At 45.5% G+C, this 24463-nt stretch overlaps 1 protein-coding gene across 1 annotated transcript in view; it reads right to left on the reverse strand.

The window, feature by feature from the left end:
* The window catches only part of SLC6A19 (solute carrier family 6 member 19), a 793248-nt gene that overhangs the window by 165227 nt on the left and 603558 nt on the right, over positions 1 to 24463 (reverse strand). Inside the window, exon 10 of the mRNA XM_085606111.1 lies at positions 22642 to 22801. Coding sequence (XP_085462237.1) covers positions 22642 to 22801 — 160 coding nt within the window. The remainder of the gene's footprint in view (positions 1 to 22641; positions 22802 to 24463) is intronic.

The raw sequence follows: 24463 nt of genomic DNA on the forward strand, positions 1-24463 counted from the left end.
TGCCCACAAAACATGAACAAATGCCATTCTGGGTAGCTCAGAAAATAACACAGCTCGGGACAGTATCCCCAAATACTACCCATATGAAAAACACAGAATGCTCACAATCTGCTTGCCCATGGGGATACACCATAAGTAGAGGATTGTACCACTTGGGGTGCAGTCTTTGCTGCCGTTTATACCAAAACTCATGGTATCCCATCATTAGCAGTAGCACCTGATATATTAAGACAAATACAAAACAAGTATGGAACAGAGCCTGCTCTGAACTTAGGGATGAAGTTAGTAGGTAACTATGCCCAGGTATCAGCCATAATACTAGCTAATATTAAAGGGGAAGCAGCATGAGTGGCTACCCGCCAAAGCCTAAGAGTGTTCAGTCCTTTTGAACAGGAACACAAACTACCAAAAATAATTGAAACTGCATATGCAGAATTAGGCAGAGACAGTTTAGGTGGGAAAGCTTTAAAACCACAACTGATGGGCAGTCCTGAAAAGGACACTACCAAGCAGACACCTGCTTCTCTAAAAAGAAATGGGAGAATAAAAGGCAACAAACGTTTAAAGGAAACAGATCTCAATCCTGAGCTGGATCTCCTCCACAGGAGCTCTCTGAAAAGAGGTATAATCTCAAGAATAGGGATATTATGAAAGCTGACAGGTATCATGTTAGAATTGGGGGTCTCTAGTTGGCACAGGTAGGTACTTGTGACAAATAGGGACCCTCTCCTCAAGTCAGGGTAAAGGGGTACACTCCTAAAATAACCGGCTTTGCGAGATGCTTCTCTCAATGCGGTGCAATACGACAGCTACAGCGGCGACAACCAAGATGCGACGGCAGCAGCAGCGATGGCAACACGCTTCTTCCTCTTGAGTCGCACTTTCAGCTCCTTGTGACACGCAGTCCCTCAGAAGGCCCAAAACAGCAGCTGGCTCTTCCAATGAACTCTTGGGGAGCTGGTGGTTGAAGTCTGTTGTCCCTGAGACTTCAGCAGGAGGCAAGCTCTTCTTTCAAGCCCTTGGAGATCCTTACAAGTTGAAATAAGCACACAAAGTCTCTTCTCCTTCCTTTGGCATTCAGGCAAACCACTGCAGGCCAATCCCCCAAGCAGCACTTCAGCTTAGGGATAGTCTCTCCTCAATTTCTTCAGGTTCCGCTCCTCAGTAAAGGTTGCTTCTTGTTCCAAAAGTGATCTAAATTCTTGGGATCAGGGTCCCACTATTTATACCCCAAAATCCTTTGTCCTCTGAGGGCAGAGGGGCCTTTGCCTACTCCAAACCAGTTCTGGTCAGTCCTGGAGCACTTTGTGTACATGACTCCTTCTTTCCTTTCAGAGTGCAGGGCAGAGACATCAGACGCACCACAGGAGGTGGAGCCAGCATTGTGGAGGGAAGTCCCAATCCTATTCAGGTCACAGGTGCAACTCCTCCCTCCCATCTAGATGTAGATCTCTCTATTCACCACTGGGCTGCCTCACCCTGTCTCCTGGAATTCCCCAGCCCTGTCACTCAAACTCCAGAGAAGGAATACACAGCCTAGCAGAGGCAGGTTTAAATGGTTAGACAAGAAAATGCCTACTTTCTAAAAGTGGCATTTTCAAACATAGACTGTTAAAACCAACCTCACTAAAAGATGTATTTTATCATTCTGAGTTCAGGCATACTAAATTCGATTTCCCTGAGTCAGTTAGGATTATAAAATGTAATAACCAAACTGCCCATTCTGGCCTATGGAGAACAGGTAACCTTGCAATAGTGAAAAAAGAAAATGGCTGTAATTCACTATTAGAACATGCCACACACACCAGGGCATGTCCTACCTTGTCCTTACAATGCACCCTGCCCTTGGGCCTACCATAGGGGTGTCAGAAATGAATAAAAGGGAAGGTTTAGAGACTGGCAAGTGGATGCACTTGCCCAGTCAGCATGACAGTACCAGACTGCACGCAGGCTCTGCAATGGCAGACCTTAGACACACTTTTACAGGCTGCTTCTGTGGGTGGCACAACCAGTGCTGCAAGCCCACCAGCAGCATTTGGATTACCAGCCCTGGGCACTCCTGGTGCACTGTACTAGGGTCTGACAGGTAAACCAAAGCAGCCAATCATGAAATCACTAATCTACACATCAATTTATAATAGGGAGAGCATATGCACTTTAGCCCTGGTCAGCAGTGGTAAAGTGCCCAGAGTCATAAAACAGCCAACACCAGGTCAGAAAAAATATAGGAGGAAGGCAAAAGGTTCAGGGATGACCCTGCAAAAAGGGCCATGTCCAACATATCAGGATACTGATACACGTTCCTCTCGTTCCTTTCAGGGTTCATCGAAAAACTCAGGGAGAGAAGGACAGTCAAAAAGACAAGAAGAGCGTACAAAGTCCAGAGACAAGCAGCACGCTCAAGATTACACTTCTAAAAAAGAAGAAAAGCCAAAGCAAAAGCCACAGTTAAAAAGAAGAAAGTTGCAGGTCTAAAGATCAGACATGTCCAGAATTCTGAGGACTCGACTACTGAACGGGGATTGGGCTCTGACGATGCTAGACAGTGGGGCAGAAGTAAAAATAGCTCACCAGAACCTGATGGAATTTCTGGTGACAGCGGACTTGCATGATTATATCACGGTAGAAACACCCGATACTAGGGTAAGTGTCCCACATTAAGTAGATGAAATAATGCGCCAGATGGAGGGGGACAAGTTTAGAAAAATGAGAGGTCTCCTTTGGGAGAACCTTACGTTTGGCTATGACATTTTATTAGCTGAACAGGATTGGCTGCCAGCATTCGTCATGGATTGCCCTAAAGGAGAAATGGTAATTTTTACAGCATTCTCAGACCATATTCCCAGGCACTTACAACACACATACACGCAGGAGTGGGTGGTAGCCCAGGCTCCAGCATTGTACAAGAACCATGTTGGATGGGATGAGGATTCAACCCACCACATTATTTCTTTAAAAAATACTCCAACTACACAGAGGCAGTATCTAATCAAGCAAGAAGCTAAACAAGCATTTGCAATGCAATAGGTCTCGCATTACTTAAAGTTTGAGCTAATGACGTTGCATTTATTGGAACGCCAATAGTTCAAACGTTTAGTAATGCGACACTTATTGCATTGCAAATGCTTGTTTATCTCTGCTGACCTGCCGAGGGTTGTTCCCTTATTTACAAATGTAATGTCCAATAAGGGCTGTGGCACACATTGAGGATGTCAATTATGCATGAATTTGTGTCCTTGAGAGTGTGTGTGCAGCTAGCCAATGTTACACGAAAATCAGACAAAAAATATAAAAAACATGTAATACAGCCAAATAATTCCAATGTACACAATATTACTCTTGCTTAAAATGTCCCTGTGACATCACCTGCATTGTTTAGACAAGTGCCAGGGGGGAGGCCCGAAGTAAGAGCTGTGAGCGGGAGATCAGGACATCCCCTTCCATAACAAGCACTGACAAAGCCAATAGTTTGGTCCTTGGTGGAGTGAAAATGTGTTTTGTGTGACTCTGATGCAGAGCTCTCCAAGTGCCACTGTCACTGTAATGTGCAAGAAAAACTATCAGTTTATAGAGGGGAATAACAATTTGCTTAAAACGTAATGAGTCTGCCATGCATGCACCAAAGTGCAGTATTATGGACTCTCTGAATGTGGCACAAAAATTTAAAAATACAATGTAAGTCTGCGCCATGCTCAATTTCTCTAATACCCATGCAAAACTTACCCCTAGCGACATTAATGTCCGACTACGCCAAAAATAAAAATAAAAAATCAGGCAGATGACTTTAGGAAACGCACTAGTTGAGAGTCCGGAGAAAGAATGGAGAGACAACAAACAAACTAAAGAACTGATTGGGGGCACCATAAAAGAACGAAACATTGGAGCTTGCATCGTGAAGTGAGGAAGGAGAATTGGGGCCTGCACGATAGAGCTGGAGTAGGTGATTCGGGCTGGGATTGCTACCTTTAGCAGGAAAGACTTGTGAGACTACATGTTAGAGTAGGTATGGGTATAGGAGAGATATTGTTAACAGCTGCAAACTTGAGAGAGATTGCGTCGGCTACAGCCTAGAACCGGAGAACCCAATTTACATGCATCCTCTGAGACTACTGCAAATAGCTGCAAGAATTAGCTGAAACAAAGGCGGCCGATTCTTGCACGAATTGCATTGAAAACATCCCTTCATGCTGTTCGACTGAAATGCAGGTAGATGAAGATTTTTATTGACGTTTTTCTGGAAACGATTTGCTCAGCAATATAAAGTAATACACTCTGACAACACTGAAGAGCACAGGACAAGGGTTTGTCATGTTACCGGCACCTGTCCGGAACTTAGCACAATCTAAGAGATGCCAGAATATGCTAAACAACTGTCCCAATATGACCTGAAACACAGAGATATTTGCCCGGAATAGCCACTGCTAAGGGGCAGCAGAATCCTTTCATCCAAGGAAATCCTTCGATAACGGACTGCCTATTATTACACCAAACTATTACATCTTTAAAAGAATGAAAGATTTACATTTTATCAGCCGTTTGTGAGTCAAAAGTGCATTTGCAAACGTATTAAATAAACAATGTACCATCCTTTTCGTTTAAAAATGTTTTTCACTGTACTAAATACAAGTATCGCTTAAAGATGAAAGAAATGTGTTTCTAATAAGTGAACATACGACTTAAATGTCCATTCTACATTTATGCGTGCACTGCTAATTATACTTGTTGCTTTTAGAACGCGTTCAAGCAATCAGAAGGCTGAGAAGAGTGCTAACAACATAACGTCACCACACAAATCTCACACCATCTCATGCATGACTTTACTTTAACGTACCTCCGAGATTAACTATTGAAACATAGAATAACTTAAATGCACGGCTTCTTAACGGAAACTCTTTCCTCCTTGAATTGAGTGTTATCATTGCATGACAAGTATGCCCACGGTCATGGGGTGAATATGGGCCTGTCTGCTAAGATATACTTACTTGTAAAGTGCTGCATGTGCCTTTGCAAAATGAATCACTGCTAAAGGTACAATGTAAAAGTAAAATAGTTAACTTGTTGATTTGCTTGTATGCACGCGACTCCGCAACGTGAAAGGCATAGTAGAGTATTTCACAGTAGGGCAACAAAAAACTACAGAGCAGGATCCAGTATCATGATGTGAATTCCTGTCTGGACACTGACATAATTACTCATCGCAATTGAAGTAATTACCCAGTAGTGGGGTTTGAGAAAAGTGCACTCTGGGAGTTGCAGTCTTGGTTCTTTCAATTGAAGCGGGTGAACACAATTGTAAAATAATGATTGTAAAAGGAAAGCTCAGTATTGGTGTAACTGGTAACATGAAGTCAGCTGCCCCCTTCACCCCGAGTAGTCTAGCCCAGAGTAAGCTGATTATGTTGTAGTGAAGGAGAACTCCAGCACATCACTTCAGCCTCTGACAGAGTGGGTCTGCCACTGAGGGGGCGGGAATGGGAGGTCGCGGCTTCCCACTGCAGCGAGGTGTGCGTAAGACCATCCGCGGTGTAGACCACTGGCTTCTATCCACGGACAAACTGACTTGCTCATGTGGATTTAAGCGAAACCTACGTCTATGGCTTTCACTAATTAAAGGCAGACGGACTTAAAGCGGGGTCCTTACAATTTTTAATGGATGTTGATCACTCACCCGCGGAGTGCCCCACCCGTCCGTGGCCCTGCCAGACTAGTAGAGCAGGGAGCTGCCAAACATACTGCCTCCCAGCAAGCAGCCGACCACACCACGTCACCGGAAATGACCTAGCAAGATATACACAGAAATTCTGGAGTGCGGTATTACCGTAATACCGGAACTGGGAGCAAACACTGGGTTCAATTTCGCTGTGCTTTGTGCCAAATTGCAGAGTGGGTTTTCTATACCTTGTGGTGTTTTGCTGCCTCCAGACAGATGCCCAGGACAAATGAGCGACGCCAATAAAGCCAGCATACAAGTGCATCAGTGAACCATCCACAAGACCAAAGGACTGACAATACCCGCCTTTTCAGCTCTGTCTCGGTGACCTCTCGGTGGCATCGGAATCCCTGCCCCACACTGCGCCACAAAGCTCGTCTCCGGAGGCCTGAACCCGGCTGAGCCGCACTGCGCTGTGCAGGGTCGGCCGAACAAAGCGCTGGAAACGAGGGTTAATTTGCTGTGCACGCTCACAATATTAGCATCTATCGAGTAACATTCAAGGTGTCACATTGGGTTTTTTAATGTTCTCTTTTTTGGCCCGACTTGCCCAAGCCATAAAGGGGAGGCCTGGCCCCAGAATGTTAATAACGGGTCCTCTGATACCGCGCGATTTATGTCAAGATACAAAGCATAGTGGCGTCCAGCGCGTTTCCTCCTTAGTAGCCGTTTCAAGGATAAACGAGTGGTGCGCGCGCCACAGCAAGCCCATGTGGTTTCAATTATCGCGCCCGTGTCTGGGCACGATAATTGAAACCACATGGCAGCGTTGTGCGTAATAGACACCAATGCGCCCGCCTTTGGCCTATTGTGTGCTATATTTAAAACAAGCCCGGCGGAGCGTGGCGCGGGCGCGCGCGCTTGGGGGCGGGGGAGCGGACCCTTTGAATTGCTCCCAAAAGGCGGAGTGCATGGCGGCACCAAGCGCGTGATTGTGCGCGTGCTAGCAATGCAATCCGCTTTTTGGGAGCACTTTTAAAAGCCCCTATAGTCTCGCTTTGCGATCGCTTACGCGATAGCAAGGCGAGACCTAAAAACAGGTCAGGGAGATCTTAGACCAACTTGAATACCAAGGGCTGATTGAAACTTGCACCTCTCAAATGAACAATCCTTTGTTTTCTGTCATGAAACCTGACAATACATATCGTCTAGTTTTAGATTACAGACATTTAAACACTTGCAGTAAGACATTTGCTGTCCAAAATGCACACAGTGCTGCATTAATAAATAACATTGTGCGGAAAAAATACAAAACAACACTTGATATCTCAAATTGATTTTTTTGCCAAAATATAGCACCTGAAAGCAGGTATTTAACAGCCTTCTCAGTGCTAGGGACCCAGCTGCAATTACGTCAACTCCCTCAAGGGTATAAGAACAGCCCTGGGTTGTTTTCGGGCAGAGTAACTGAGTTACTTTAGAAATTAGATGAAGAGGCATTGTCCTATGTAGATGTTATTTAGCTGATGGACGATGACCTAGAGGAGCTCTTGAACGGAGTAAACACCATAATTTTGGGATTTGCATCTTAGGGCTACAAATTTAACTTTAAAAAATCAAAAATTGCCCAGCTAGTGTCCTGTTTTTAGGATATGAGCTTTCAAGTGAAAGAAAAAGCCTGGCAGGCAGTTTTTTAGAACAATGCGTGCTGCTCCAACCTCCAAGATCATTAAAAAATCTACAATCAATACTGGGATTCCTAATTTTGCTAGAACATACATTTTAGATTACGCAGAGAGAGTAAAACCTTTCCACGACTTAATAAAACCTGATTTTTCAGTGAAAATTGGACACAGGAACATACAGATACACTATATTCCTTACAAGCTGATATGAAAGCTTCCAAACATTTACAGACACGCGTAAACGTATGCAACCTGGTGAACCGTATAATCGCAGGTCAATCTGGGTACACCTATCTAACATCTAATGACGGTGAGACAGTACCAATAGCATACAAATCACATTTGTATACAAATGCTGAGATGCATTTTACATCTAATGAAAAGATTCTAACAGCGGTTCTGACTGCTGTAGTGGGAGAAAGAGCACAGGCTCAGGGGAAACAAATAATAGTAGTTACTCCGGTCCCAGCCTTTGAGGCTGCGACAAAGGCAAGCGTCCCTAACGCTAAAACCTTACATCCGAGATGGATACAATGGGCTAATTCTCTCACTGCAACAGATGTAGAATACAGGTACGACCCAAATTTAAAGACACAAGCATTCCTGCAATCCGAACTAGAATATCCTCTACCAAATGAAATAATGCCTCTTGATCAGTATGAATATATTTTTACACTCCCGGATCTGCTCAACTGGCCATAGGGAGTAAGCAACAACAATATAGTGCGGCATGTGCGATTGTTGAAGGTCGCATGCGGGATGGAAAGTTCCATCCAAGTTGCAAGAAAACGCAATCTCTAGGCGACTGCACAGCACAGTTGGCAGACTTAAAAGCCCTACTTCTGGCACTAGTTAATACAGATTGAGAATTTCCCACACTAATTGTGTGTGATTCCTTTTACTGTGTGCAGTCTTGTAATGAATATTTGCAGTATTGGGTTCAAAACAGGTTCAAAGACACAAAAGGTGGCACAAATAAGCATAAAATGCTATGGGAACAGGTAGTGAAGTTTAAATCGGAACTACCAAGGGCTCACGTGATACACACAGTGAGTCATCAGCGTGATGGCGTTCACATTGAAGGGAATTCATTGGCTGGTGAAGCCGCAAAGAGAGCTATACGTACAGCTTCCGTAGCTGCAATCACTCGTTCTAAAACGAGAATAGACGGTGAGATTATGGTAGCTGTCATTGCTTCACGCAAAAACAGCAAAGCACTACCAAAGAAGTTTCCAATCAAGTACTCCTACAAGTTAGATGCAAATAACATTCCATTTGCTCAGATTCCTGGAGTGGGGGATAGAGTAATTCCAAACATGGAGAGTAGGTTGGGTTTCATTCTAGCAGGACATGAAGGAATAGGTTCTGCACATGCAGGAGTTACGGCGACAGTTTCATTGTTGAAACAACGCTATTGGTGGCTTGGGTTAACCAAGCAGACTAAAGACTATGTCTTGAAATGCGATATCTGTCAGCAGATGAAAGGTTCCACCGTAACACGTCCAGCACAGACACCATTGTTAATATCTGACAAACCATTAGCGTCGGTTTATTTGGACCATTCCAGCCCCTTAACCCCTTCGGAGCTCATGACGGAATGGTTCTGTCATGAGGACAGGGGCACGAAATCCCTCTGCTGCAGACAGCAGAGGGATTTCCCTTTTTTTTATTGGCCTCGGGAGGTTGGGGAAGAGCTTCCTCAACCTCCCGAGGCCAATTTGCATTTTGATTGCAATGCCGATCGTGCGCATGGCGCGCTGTCATCATTGCAATGAAAATTCATTGTTTCAGGGCTCGTGGGGCTATCTCAGCCTCACGAGCACCGAAACAGATGGGAGGGGTATTGTTGGAAAGGGGAGAATATTACCTTTCCAATGATACCCCTCCCTAGTGGATCCCTGCAGGGATCCACCCACTAGGCACCAAAGGAGGGGGGAGTGACCCCTTGGGCAAGGGCCTTTGCTCCCCCCATATTTTTGGGCATAATTCAGTCTTTCTGCCCTCCCTGGGGGGCAGATGGGGGACGCAAGCCCAATAGAACCAGGGAATTTGGGTGGGGGCTGCCCAATATGGGCACGCCGATGCCCTCACCCCTGTGCACAATTAGAGTCTTTCTGCCCCCATGGAGTGAGGCACCATTTTGATCGGAAGACCTGGGGGAATGCTGAGTGGTAGGAAATTTGTGTCAGCCCGGTGATGCCACAACGTTCCCACACCAAAAACTGTGGAAAAAGTGTTTTTTTCAGCTAAATTTGAGGTTTGCAGGGGATTCTGGGTAAGAAAAAGTTGTAATACCCCGGGTGTCTAGTTTTCAGAAATGTGTGGGTTTGGTAGGTTTCCCTAGCTGGCCGCCGAGCACGGGGCCAAAAACCCAGGTGACCCCCCTTGCAAAACCAGGTCGTTTTGTGATAGGCAATTTTGAAGATACGTTTTGGGCCGTGACCTGTCGCGGGTATTTGGGCCTCCCACACAAGTGAAACACCATTTTTATCGGGAGACCTGGGGGAACGCTGGGTGGTAGGAAATTTGTGTCAGCCCATTGATGCCACAACTTTCCCACACAAAAATGTGTGGAACAAGTGATTTCTTCAGCTAAATTTGAGGTTTGCAGGGGATTCTGGGTAAGAAAGCATTGGGGGATCCGCGCAAGCTATACCTCCCTGCAGGTTCGGACTGGGAACCAAAACTGGCTCTGGCAAAGTGCTCGTCCGCCCCCCCGGGGCTTCGGGGTGCCGCCGAGCTCTTTGTCAGGGATGGTTTTTGGCCGATTTGGTTACAGGGCCGATTTTGCAGCTATGCTGCAAAAACGGCCCTGTAACAAAAACAGCCCCAGGGGCCCGAAACCGGCCCCCACCCGTGCGGCACACCGGGGGATTGCCCGGTGCCTGCTACGGCCAGTCCGGCCCTGCCTCCCTGGAATCCCCTGGATGTCTAGTTTTGAAAAATGTATAGGTTTCCCTAGGTGCTGGCAGAGCTAGGGTTCAAAATCTACAGGTAGGCACTTTGCAAAAAAGGTTCAGTTTTCACTGTGAAAATGTGGTGTGTCCATGTTGTGTTTTGGGCCGTTTCCTGTCACAGGCACTAGGCCTACCCACACAAGTGAGGTACCATTTTTCTCTGAAGACTTTGGAGAACGTGGGGTGCGTTGAATTTTGTGGATCCACGCAGATTCCAGTACTTTCCACCACAAAAATGTGTGGATAATGTGTTTTTGGGACAATTTTTGAGGTTTGCAAGGGATTCTGGGTAACAGAACCTGGTGAGAGTCAGTCAAGTCACCCCATCCTGGATTCCCGTGGGTATGTATGTAGTTTTCAAAAATGTATAGGTTTGCCTAGGTGCCGGCAGAGCTAGTGTTAAAAATCCACAGCAAGGCACTTTGCAAAAAAAGGGTCAGTTTTCACTGTGAAAATGTGGGGTGTCCACGTAGCGTTTTGGGCCGTTTCCTGTCGCGGGCACTAGGCCTACCCACACGAGTGAGGTACTGTTTTTCTCTGAAGACTTTGGGGAACGCGGGGTGGGTGGAATTTTGTGGATCCACGTAGATTCCAGAACTTTCCACCACAGAAATGTGAGGAAAATTTGTTTGTTTTTTTTACAAATTCTGTGGTTTGCAAAGGATTCTGGGTAACAGAAACCTGGTGAGAGCCACCACACAAGTCACCCCATCCTGGATTCCCCTGGGAGTCTACTTTTTAAAAATGTATAGGTTTGCTAGGTTTCCCTAGGTGCCGGCAGAGGTAGGGTTCAATATCTACAGCTAGGCAGTTTTCACTGTAAAAATAAAGTGTGTCCACGTTGCGTTTTGGACCGTTTCCTGTCGCTGGAACTAGGCCTACCCACACAAGTGAGGTACCATTGTTATCGGGAGACTTAGGGTAACACAGAATTGTAGAGCAACTGTTATTACCTATTGACTTTCGATGCATTTCTGCCTTCCAAATGAATGACAATGTGTAAAAAGGAAGTCATTTGGAAAAATGACCTATAAGTCTCCTGCTAGTATGGGTACTCACAATTTCGGAAATGTGCAAATGTCTACTGTTTCTAAACTCTATATTTTGTTCCAATTTCAGAAACACATAGGTGTCTTTCATACCGATTTTTCCATGTATATATTTTTCCAAATGAATTGCTATATACCCGTAACATAATGAAAAACCATTGCAAGACGCTGCTCAGTTATTGGCTCTGGGTTCGTCGGGTTTTTGGTGAACCTACAAGTCCTATATATCCCCACAACCAGAAAGGTCTAGCGGATGTAATGGCATATTGCTTTCAAACAGCTGTCACACTTAGAAGAAGTTACAGGTGAAAACGTTGCCACAAATGGCTGTTTTGTCAACTAATTTTCAATGTTTCCTATATTTAACTGTTAGTTTCTATGAAGAAATCTTGAAGGATCTACACAAATGACCCCTTGCTAAATTCAGAATGATGTCTACTTTTCCAAAATGTATAGCTTTCCAGGATCCATTATTGCTTTCATACCCATTTCTACCACTAACTGGAAGGAGTTTGAAAGCACAAAAAATAGCAAAAATAGGCTATGTCCCAGAAAAATGCCAAAACTGTGCAAAAAATTTTGGTTTCCTGACAAAAGTCTGCTTGCCCCTGAAAGCTGGGAAAATTGTGATTTCAGCACCACAACCCCTTTGTTGATACCATTTGCAGGGAAAAAAACAGACGCTTTCATCTGTAACCCTTTTTCCCATTTTTCTAAATAAAAAAATGTACCTGTATTTTGGCTAATTTCACGGGTCCCCTCCAAGGGAATCCACAAACCTGGGTACCTTTAGAATCCCCATAACATTGGAAAAAAAGGACGCAAATTTGGCGTGGATACCTTATGTGGTCAAAACGTTATAGGGGCCTATGCGCGAACTACCCCAAATAGCCAAAAAAGGCTTAGCACAGGGGGGAAAAGGCCTAGCAGCGAATGTGTTAAAAAGAGATGGGGCTTACAAGTATATCATGGTTGCAGTGTATTCCTGCTCGAGATTCCTATGGGTGTGGCCCCAGCGCTCGGCTGGCGCTCGAACTATCAAAGATTTCCGAGTCTTTATAGGGACATATGCAATTAGCACATTATATTCTGACCAGGGCCCTGCATTTAGCTCTCGGGCTTAAAGGAGGCCATGCGAGGATTGGGTGTAGCATTGCGGTACTGATCTCCATACCATCAGGAGGGAAATTAAGTTGTGGTGAGAAAAAAACTAGACTTAAAGCAATCTTTGGCAGCTAGATTATCAGGCAATGGTGAGAGCTGGGTAACACATTTGTATTGAGTCCAAAGGGCCCTTAACAATATGCCAAGAAGTTCTCCAGGGGGTGTCACTCCTTATGAGATCCTATTTGGGACAAGAATGTGGGTACCTGATCTTGATTGTGAAGGCGCAGTGGCGGATGAAAAGCCTTTTGACATCCACGATGGTTGGCTGTTTTACAGGATCTAAATGAATCCAGGATACAGCAAAGTAACGTCCATCTGAAGCAGATCGTCACTAGGGAAGTCAAATCAGTCACGGCAAGACCGGTCTGGATCCCAAAAGTCGGGGATCTAGTCAGAGAGAAAAGAGCGGACAAGAAAGTATTTGGGTCATCCTTCAGAAAGCCTGTACCGGTCCTAGCCAGTGAAGGAACAAGAGCTGTACTTCTACCGCCTCTTGCCGGCAAAAGGAGAAAAGATTTGTCTCAATTGACTTAATCAAACCTTAATCTTAGTGGAAGAGGAAGGATTTTGGGACCCACCCCCAGAACTGGATTTTTGTGGCCCTTCAGAGGACTTTTCTGTTTTATTATCCCCACCTTTCTCTTTGGGCTTAGTGGAATCTTTCTTCTGGTCACCACCTTGGTTCTTGGGCCTCACCCTGGTCCTGACCCATTTGTCTGCCGTGTTTCCCAATTCTTGGGGAGAGGGCAGATCAGAGTCCACCAGGTACTGGTGGAAGAGCTGTTTTTGACAATTGTTAAGGATCTGTTCTCTCATTATTGGATTATACAATCCCTTAAAGTCAGTTGCTCTACTGCCAATTATCCAACCCTTCAGAGCCTTGGTAGCACAATCTACAAAGTTCACCCAGTCCTGTGTCTGTGCCTTCTGCGTATCTCTGAACTTCAACCTGTACTGTTCAGTGGTTAAGCCAAACCCATCTATTTATGCACTTTTCAGGGCTTCATAGTCATTAGCATCCTCTTCTCTAACAGTGAGGAGCTTGTCTCTACCTTTATCAGAGAAGGAGAGGCACAAGATTGCTGCCCACTGTTTCTGGGGGACCTGTTGAACTTTACAGGTCCTCTCCATAGCAGTTATCCATTTGTGGATATCATCCCCACTCTGGTAGGGGGGAACAACCTTGGACAGGTTCCTATGGTCTGGAATGTAATCTCTGCCTCTAGGGACACTGTTGCTGCCACCAGTGGTATCTAACCCCTCTTTTCTAGAAGCTCTCTGGAGCTCTAAGGCTTCTCTATCTAAGGCCAATTGCTTGGTTCTGAGGGCAAGCCTAGCTTCCTCATACTGGAGCATCTTGTACCTTCTTTCAGAGGAGGTCTCTCTATGTAAGTATGAGTTCCTCTGATGGACAGAATCCTTGTCAGAGTGATATGAGTGGTTAGATTCCCTTGAAGGGGATCTAGGCCTCTCTCCCACTCTGTCAATTCCTCTGTCCTGTTCAGACCTTTCTGGGTCTGGCCCTTCAATCACAGACTCCAGGTCATCTTGATTTTCATCATCAGACCCAGAGACTATGGCTGACCCACCCCCTGATCCAGATCCATCAGCTTCTAGAGCCAGTCTAAGATCATCTGCTACTAGTAGATTTATCAGGTGTTGTGTGGAGGGGCTCTGTCCTAATCCCAGGTGTCTTGCAACACACATGGCCTTCAAGTCAAAGAAGATCATGTCCTTATACTGGGGTTGGGTGGACCCACCGGCTCCATCCCTTGAGGACATTCTAGTGTTATGCAGTGTTGCACTACCTACACTAGTTTGTGGCCTACTGATCCTAGCTTGAGCTGTAGCAAGGGTGTGCTATCCCTTCACAAACAGCTCTAAGTTCAGTAGAATTTATTGATACCAAGCTTGACTTTATATGTACCTTGAGTACCTTAAGTGGTTTTCAGTTAGTAATTCAAATAGAGATTTTCTGGTAAAACAATGGCAAGCTGGAATCCCACACGCTGCCCACCAATGTGAGAAGTTGGCCTGGCATATGCTGGTCACTAGTTATAGTGGCCACCTTGCACCAGTCCAATTCGACTCTTATGGTAGATAGGTTTAAGACAACCTTTTAAAGAAAGCTATCCTAGTGGTAGCTGTGGAGAGCAGCCTTCACGCTAAGTGTCAGAGGAATGTAAAGCAGCTTGTTTTACTTTATAATCTCTTGAATTACCAAATGAAAGGACACCACACAGGTATATATCAAATATATATGTATTTATTTCTAGACACACTCTACTAATCTCTTTATGAGATTAGAAGCCAGGAACACATTCAAATATCAACGTTTCACAATAAGTTAAGCACAAATATGGCTGGGGCCCTAGGGGCGTACCAGACCATATACTAAAAAAATGGGTTAGGAAAGTCGACTTGCAGAATGACAAGGCCTAGGGCCTGTAGAATCGCTGGGGCTTCACTACTGCAGTGAAAGCAGGTAAGTAACAGACCCACGGGAGACGCATGCAGTGTGTGAACAAGGCCGCGGGTTCCCTATTGATTACAATGGAGCAAGTCGCGGTTTGATTTTTAAAGTTTTAGGGTACTTCGAGGAAGTCTACAAGTAAGCCACTTACAAGGTAAGTAATTCTAGGGCCAACACACACTAGGGCACCGGAGTGCACGAGTTAACTCACCCAGGGAAGCCGGGTGCATAGGTGTCTTTTGGTGTCGGGTCGCATCGCTGTTTTCTATGGAGACCAAAGAAGACTTGCTGCTTGCGGCGATTGAAGAAGTGTCCAGTGGAATCCAAGGGTTGAAGGGACAGTGTTCACAGTCACTTGCCAGTGACCCGGGGCCAGGAAGATGGATGCCCACGGATGTCGGGTGATTTCAGGTGATCAAGGGTGTTTTGACTTTTCGCTCACGAGGTCCAGGAGAGATCAACGATGACCAGCAGCTGGATTCGGAGTGTCCCACAACGTCTGCAGCTGATGGCGGTGTCGGCAACCGGATTGGAGCCAACAAGCCTTGGCAACAGCAAGTCTCGTGTAGAGTGAAGAAAGTCGATGGTGCAGACCAGCCAGGTCTGAGGGACTCACCCAGCGAGGGTAAGTGAGGGCAGGCCTGGAGCAACCAGGGGAGCTCTTTGAGTCGATAAGAAAGTCTTCGGGGGACCCACAAGCCAATGGGCAAGGGATCGCGAAGATGCCTCTTGAGGAAATGCTTCACAGGAGCCCACGGTCACTTGGGACGGGTAGGCCTCTGATTTTCGCTGCAAAAACTGCTGGAGGCTTGGGCCACAAATGGTCTAATGCACAAGTTCGTAGAACGTCGTGAAGGGGTTGCACTCGACAATAGTGCACGGTACCCGGGTATTGCTGTTCCTCGTGGGGTCCACTCGCCTCAGCTCTGCTGGGGACTCACAATGGCCATCGAGAAGTCAGGAAATCCACTTCCGGGGCTGCAGGGACTTCGGACTCCGGCGGGAGCGGGAAAGTTTGCGACCGTTGATTCAAGTTTTTGGTGCCTGCCAAGCAGGGGAGTCACTCCTTCACTCCAAGGGAGATTCTTCTGTCTTCCAAAGGTAGTGGAACGTCGAAGGGCCAGGATTCTTCTTTGTAGAGCGTCGTCCAGGGTTATCTACTTTGCAATGGCAAGGTTGGCTACCTTATACTGAAGATAGGGGTTGGACTAGCTCTATGACCACTTAGGGGAGGGTCAAGGTAGGGGGTGGTTACACCCACTTCCCTTTGTCCAGTTTCGCGCCAGAGCAGGGGCAGGTAGCCCCTGAACCGGTTTGAGCTGGCATATGCACAGAGGAGCCTACTGCTCCCCCAGTGCAGGACTTCAAAGCACTCTAGGGGGCCGATTCACAGAACTAACTTAAGACAAAATCCTAAAATTACTACTTTTGGTATTCACAGAAGTTAGGATTTTGTCTTAAGTTTGTCTTAAGACAGACTTAAGACAGACGTAAGACAAACTTAAGACAAAATCCTAACTTCTGTGAATACCAAAAGTAGTAAGTTTAGGATTTTGTCTTAAGTTAGTTCTGTGAATCAGGCCCTAGAAGTGCACCCACCCAGCCCCAATACACTAAATCCTGTCTGGAAGGTAGTGACACCTCTCTGTGACAGGATGCCTATTGTTGGGCCTCCTCCACTGCGAGTTTCAGTCAGCAGCAGGAGGGCAGCCCAGTGTCTGTGCTGGTGGCATCCATTTTGTGATGCCAGGGCTCTTTCTGATTTCTACTGTTACCACAGTAGGTACATGTCATACCCTCTAGAAGGGTGGGATCATACTCCCACACCAGTTACTGGTGTGGGGGTGTGATTCCAAGATGTCTGACACCAAACACAACATGTTTTGATGCAGTCATTCCAAAGTTAGCATTAACCGGGAGGTTATAATGCACTTAAGAGTATATGGTTTAACTGCATCCACAAACAGCCACAAGGAATAGACCCTGCCAGCTGCAGAGGGGTCCTGCTCATGCAGAGGCACCCCCTCACGTTGTAAACCAAGCACCCTGCCGTCAGGATTGATAGGGCCTGCCATAGGGGTGACTGATAGGTTTATATGTGTGTATGGTGAGATATAGGAACCTATACCTCTGGGAGGAGTGCTAACACTACCTCACCCAGGCTGCAGTAGCAGGCCTGTGGTGTCAGATTTAGTCTGCTTCCCAGGGGTGGCATAATACATGCTTCAGCCCCTGGTAGGCCTGTGAAGTACCTATGCCCTTGGTACCTAAGGTACCATATACTAGGGGCTCATAAGGTACCTCAGTATCCAATCACTAGTGCATCTAATATGCACACCAGTCATTTAAGGGAGTAAGCAGATAGGCTGGGGTCCTGGATAGCAGGATCCCAGCCAGACTAGTCAAAAACCATTCAAACACCAGCAAAAAAGTGGGGGCAACCATGCAGTCAGATTCCACCTTCCTACATTGGACAATACAGGTTTTGGATGAGGGGACAGGTGGGTCGTGGGCAGGGGACACTCGACCAAGTTTGCGGGTTGGAGTGGGAGGGGGTGGGTATGGGATTTGTTATGTGTTATTGTTTCTTTTATTAAAATGCACTCACATCACAGAGCAGGTCCCTACCCTGGTTTTCCCTGATTCTGTGCAAGTACTAAATCAGCGAGAGCATTTAGCATAAATATCCGCTCCTACGATATCAAAACTCTAATCTATCACTACCAGACAGAGATACACGGATCACACATCAAACTTGCTTGGGCACCCACATGAATAGATTACCCACACACAGTCCTATGACGTTGAATGTTAGATGGAACATTAGGGAGCTCCATGACGCACGAAAAGCCCATCTAGTACACACCTATTTCATAAGACTTCACATAGACATATGCTTCCTGCAGGAACTCCACCTTACCTCTACAACTACAACCTGCCCTAAAGCCCAGTGGTGCGCAGAAACTCATGCATCCTACTACTCTTAACTATGCCCGTGGCACGGCGATACTTATTCGCAAAAACATTCCATGGAAACTTACTCATGTGAAATTAGATCCAGAGGGTCGCTTTGTTCTCACAGCTGGTATACTTCCCCATCACCCCGAAATATTTGAGTGCATATATGGACCAAACACCAATTGTCCTGAATTCTTTAGTAATGTTTGGCGACATATTACCATTCTCGGACAGGGAACGGCCATATGGGGGGGCGACTTCATTGTTATACTAGACCCAGACATAAACAGATCTAGCACCACCCGCCGCCCACATCCCAAAGCTGCCTCACAGTTATATGCACTAATAGAAAACCACGGCCTGACAGACGCTTGGCACCAGCAGAGAAGGCACATTCACCACATCAGCGACCGGGGCCTGGTCACATATAGATTACTGGCTTATCACCAAGGACGCACTGGCGTGGACGACAAACACTTCATTAATGCCCCGAAGATTATCAGATCACGCCCCGGTGCTGCTAGAATTCACAATGCCCCAAACTCCTGGCGCGCCTTCTCGTGGCAATTACCACCTGGAATAAAGGTACACACTGCCATTGTAGATTACTTCAAAACAAACGAAGGGTCAGTAGATTCCCCATTGGTGTTATGGGAGGCCTTTAAGGTCATCATAAGAGGTGTAAGCATTGCAAAACAAGCAGGGGGCCTACACACCATATGTACGAGACATGCGAGCCTTGAGACAGAGCTGTGAGCTTTAGAACAAGAATATTAGCGCGCATACGTGAAACCCTATCCAAGTACAATGAGGAAGCGGACTGAGAAATACACTACCTAGGAGGGGGGGCTAAAATCCACAGATACGGAGAGGGTGAGCGACCCGCCAAGCCACTAGTCTATATGCTTAGATCCCCTACAGCAAATAATTATATTGCTGAATTAGTCGATGAACACGAGTAACACCACACTAGATCCACTGATATACAGCACTTCATGACCACGTACTACTCCGAGCTCTATCAAACCAAATCTCATATTACCACGGACCAAATCAAAAACTATTTGTACTCAGTACAATTATTATGGCTAGATGATGTCCGCTGTCAATATCTAGACTCCCCGTTTACGGAGGAGGAAGTCCTACATGTCATTTGTAGCCTCCCCAATGATAAGGCCCCGGGCCTGGACGGCCTCACCACATCCTTCTATAAAGAATTTGCAGCTACACTAATCCCCGATTTACTGGCCATGTACTAGTCCTCTATGGCAACTGGGGAATTATTACAATCACTACGAGAGGCGGTCATTGTCACTATATTAAAGCCTGGCAAATCGGCCACTTCCTGTGACTCTTATAGACCACTCTCTATGATAAACGTAGATAACAAAATCTTGGCAAAACTCATTGCCAACCGCCTGTCACCGCTCCTCCCTGACATAATACGGCCAGATAAGTCTGGCTTTGTGTCAGATTGATCTACTGCACACAATCTCCGTGCCTTTTTTGCGGTCATGCATGGGACGGATCGAAGCGTGGCAGCAGTGGCAACCCTGCTTGACGCCACCAAGACGTTTGACTCCCTAAAGTGGCCATACCTGTTCCAACTTCTCCAACATATAGGGCTAAGCACACATTTTTTTAAATCTCATTAAACTTCTATACACCGCCCCCAGTCTGGATACGCGTTAACAGCCTGCTATCCAAACCATTTCCAGTTACACAAGGCACGAGGCAGGGATGCACCATGTCCCCACTCCTCTTCACCATAGGCATGGAACCTCTAGCAGCCAAACTACTCCAGTACCATGCACACCGGGGAATCCGATTCTGCAAACGAGTCGTCTTAGTCTCCATGTACGCAGACGGCATTGCCTTGTAGGCAGCTGCAAGAAAATTTAGACTGTGTCATCAGGGAGGTCATCAATTTCTGAGGCCTTTTTGGCATAACGATAAATTTTACTAAGTTCGTCCTCTTCCCCCTAACTGACAGTACTAGGCAGTTTGCACCTGAATTTGAATTGCAATGGGCTATGGAACCAGTGAGATATTTAGGTGTATGGTTTAGTCGAAACATGGAAGAGTTATAGCAGGCCTACTATGGCAGGATAATCGCCTGGCTGGAGAAGAGAATCCCGATCTGGAACCGAAATCCCAACTCGCTTACTGGCCGATTGGCCATTGCCAAGATGGTCGTGCTGCCTAAGTTTCTTTACCTCTTCATTAACCTTCGGATCCCACTTCCTCAACACTTTCTCAAACTACTAAGATCCAACCTAATTCCCTTAGCTGGCGCAGCCAAGCAACCCAGGATAGCATGGGAAATCTTCACATTACCCTTTCGTCAAGGAGTCCTAAGATTCCCAGACCTGACACTGTATGAGCTGTGCATCCAAGCCCAATACTTATATTTCTGGCTCTACCCGGTCAAATTTCAGCCACATTCCGCTGTCAAGGCAGATTTAACCTCCCCAACGCTACTATCCACAGCTTTATATCAACCCTATAGATGCTATCGGACACCTGTGGACACGGTGGACTGAGTGAGGTGGGCTTGGGACAGACTGAGAAGATGAGCATCCCCGGGCTACCTATATGCCCCCTCTAGCCCTATTATGCGCATTCCTGCGATACTGGCATTAGTGGAGAAGGGACTGCGCACTTGGGCCCACACAGACACCTTTACACATAAACTGATCTATAACCGAATTACCAATTAGTAGCTGCACCCATGCCTACCAACACTCCTACGCCCACCATGATGGATACGGTCCTCTACCCTCAAATACGAGCTAGGTGTCGGTCAAATCATACTACTTTCCAGCACGCCCACCCACACTACACGCCCTCGAGGATGTACTCACGCACAACTCCCATCATAAACTCGTCACTAGGTTATATGCGTTGACACACGACAAGACACCAAAATGCACCCCCAAGGCGCTAGCCCAGTGGCAATTAGACACAGACCCCCCCATCACCACGGACCAGTGGTCCTATTGTTGCATGTAGTCGGAGGCATTATCCCCCAACTACAGATTGCTCCTCATACATTTCATATTTTTACATAGACTATACCGCACTCCCCTACAGCTGAAACGAATTGGCCTTAACGAGGAGACATGATGTGAAAGATGCTGGACACCAATAGCATCATTCCTACAATTGGCCTGAAAATGCCCCAAGATACTAGACTACTGGCGGGAGATACACTCCACAATTCAACAAATAATAGGACATGTGATCCCCTTCACCCCACTAGTTAGACTTCTTGGCTACGTTAAACATATATACCTGTGCCCTCACGCCGCCTAACAGCCATACTGCTACTACTAGCTAAACGTCAACTCGCTAAACACTGGGGGAGGAAGGGCGTCCCCAAGGTTGCCTTATGGCTACAGGACGCGTCATACTGCCAGTAACAATTGGCCGAATACTGAGTACTAATGCCCCTACAAAGTTGTCTGCAAGATATTTGGGAACCACTCCTATCATATCTGCGCTCGCGAGCTACTACACCCTCCTATAAAATCGAACGCAACAAATACAACCCTACATCCCCACACCTGGTTAGGGGGAAAAGATTGACACAGGTTAGCTGTGGGATGAAGTAGTCTAGCTCTATATTCTGCTGGAAAATCCAAACAGAGCAAGATTTCTGTGTAATAGATCCTATATATTAGAAGGACCCTCGAGATAATTACTTAGAAATGTCAGCTTACTATGCAACGTCTAATTTATGCTTGAGATGCTCTATGTAATACAGTTGATGTAAATGACATATGGATCCCCTTTCTCTCTCTCCCATCACTCCTACTTTATTATGATGCATTATTTGTACTGTAAGATGTTACTTTTTCAAATGGCAATAAATAAAACCGTAAAAAAGGTTCTCTGTCCTAGGCTTTGTACTGGTATGATAGTTCAGGTGATAGATATAGGTTGTCCTAAACTTTGAAATTAAGAAAATGAGGTTCAGTGATGTAAAGTTGTTTATCCAGGATCACACAATTTGGCTGACGGTGGAATACGTGTTTCCAGCACAGATTTCTAGTCACATTGTCTGCACTTTTGTCACAGGAGTTGCTTCATGTCTATAAGGATTGTGTAACTGGAAACTTATGTTAAGGAAATTAAAGCGATACTGCCTCATTTGTTTTCAGATACTGATTATACATTCATCAATTACATTGCACAAAAGAAACACTGAATTGCTTTAGTTTGCCTAAATAGTACATGCTACTATTATTGCACAAACGAATGCTACAAATGTAAAGGAGTTCTCCGCACCTATGTCAACCACACAACCTGGGTCATTCACAGAGGTTTGGCAGGACTTGACATGGACACATGGCAAAGATCAGGATGTGTAAAAGTAGGAGCAGGTACTCCGTGGGATCCAGTTGTGGGAAGTAGGCAAACAGTGTCAGAGCAGTCTGTTAAAGTCCTTTTGGCTGCATTCTAAAGGACGAAGGTGCGTTAGTGGAGTTGTGTATGGGCACTAATGTTGTAAAAGAAGCTGCCTCAGGGCAATACCGAGGTGCCCCTTTATGTGTATTTGCCTTTGAGGTAAGGCCACGAGCCACCTTTTGTGTGCTTAATTGCAATTCTTAGCACCTGCAATGGAAAATATGTTAACACATGTAAAAACATACTGTGTAGGAGGCTGGATTTATAGCAGTATAATGATATAAGCTTGTACCTGTCTATTCCGTAAATGTAGACAACTCCGACCATTTCACAAAAAGCAATGATAAGTAAGGGGATGGATCCAGCAAAATTGTCAAACAAGGCCAGCCAATAGTTTCCGGAATTTAGCACAAAAATCAATGCTATCAAGAATGATACTGCACATATTGTTCCTGCAAAATAAATGGCAACAATTAGTCAAATGTTTCATGTATGGAGAACAAACAGAATAAACAAGAATTTACATTGTCTTTGTTTACTTGACAGCCTGCCACAGAACTACATGTTTCAGAATGGCAGTTGAATGGCCACGATGACTCAATCACCAACTGCTGTGAGGTAGACCAGAAAAGTAGAAAAAAGACCAGATCATTTAGCAAAAAATACTTCTGTATTGAACAAGGATTTGGTTGAGTTCTTTTTTGATTAAAAAAACTTTATACCGTCAGCGAATAAGGAGAGGGCAACAGGCTCATATCAGAAAGTGAGCACTCAAGTGACTGACTGTCGAAAACATGGGTACTCGCAAACATTTGCCCAGGGGCTGCAAAGTATGGTCTTTGGTGTGACCGAGGGCCGCACTGATGCCAGCAAGATGGGGGTAGGGGGTCTGCGTGGCTCAGGGGGTTGTAGGGGAAGCCAGGCATGTTTCCCCTTGACCAAACTGTGATCCTAGGCATTTTTCTTCACTTTGCCTTCTTTTTCTTCATTATGGTATATAAGAGGACCTCGAAATAAATGAGTTTAGAATGTGTGCTGTACAAAACCTTCTCCAGTGTTTGATTATAATGTTGCCCAAGTATATTAGCAACCTAGACCACCCACAGGGTGCACAACTGACTTGCCTCAGTTCACTCTTGGTATTGTTGTTATAGTAGGGGGAAGCATGAATGTGTCTAAATTCATGTTTGAAAATGATCACTTAAAAAAACCTCTCAAAGCACTGGTATGGTAAAACGCTTCTGCATGCTAATCAAATACAATTGTTTGAATTTTGAAGAAAAATAATCCTATTTTTACACATTTGTTGTAGGATGTCTTTAAAAATAAAGTTGTTCCTAAAGTTAAATGGTGCAGGGCACCTACTTTGTTGCTGCATACCTTCAGTTAACCTGCAAATAAATTATTACCTGTTTATTTAACATATTTTAAGAATATTTGTGCTTAGTAAGTAAGCAGCAGCCCATGCTGCTGTTCACCAGGGGGCCGAGTGTAAAGGTCTAGAGGGCCGTACTTTGAGTATCACTGGTCCAAAACAACCAGCAAACATCTGCACAAATATCTGCAATCTTATAGCCGAGCACAACTCAGCACATACTCAGTCTAAGCAAACACATTGATAATTCTAGTTTAATAACGAACAGCCCAAGATATTAGACATTTTTTTTTTGTGTGCAGTTTTATACACCGTGAACTCGACCCGAACGCAATGGAGCGCATTACATGAGCACCAGTTATGTTACATAATTCTGATAATGTGTCGAATAGCAGAGGGAGTTGGCAGAGCATCTACACCAGAGGCCTATACTTAGCTCAGTGTCACAAGTTCACTGACTGGTTTCGTGATATCTAGCCTAAATCCAAGGAGTGCCATCATGAAAATAAAAGTGAAATATATTGGGCTTGCTCACCCTGCAATTTGCATAATCACAGAGTATGCAACCATAAAATGTTAGTATTTACTAACCCCTGGCATGATATGGAAAATGTTTGCAAATCATTTTGAAGGGATATGCATTCACGGTCGGCATGGCTCGCCAGTGGAGAGGGTGAGGGGGATAAGGGGGGGGGTCGCGTGGGGGGAGGTGTCGCGCCTTGGGCTGGAAAGGTTTTTA

Source organism: Triturus cristatus, chromosome 5_1 (assembly GCF_964204655.1).
Source record: "Triturus cristatus chromosome 5_1, aTriCri1.1, whole genome shotgun sequence".
In the NCBI taxonomy this organism is placed as follows: domain Eukaryota; kingdom Metazoa; phylum Chordata; class Amphibia; order Caudata; family Salamandridae; genus Triturus; species Triturus cristatus.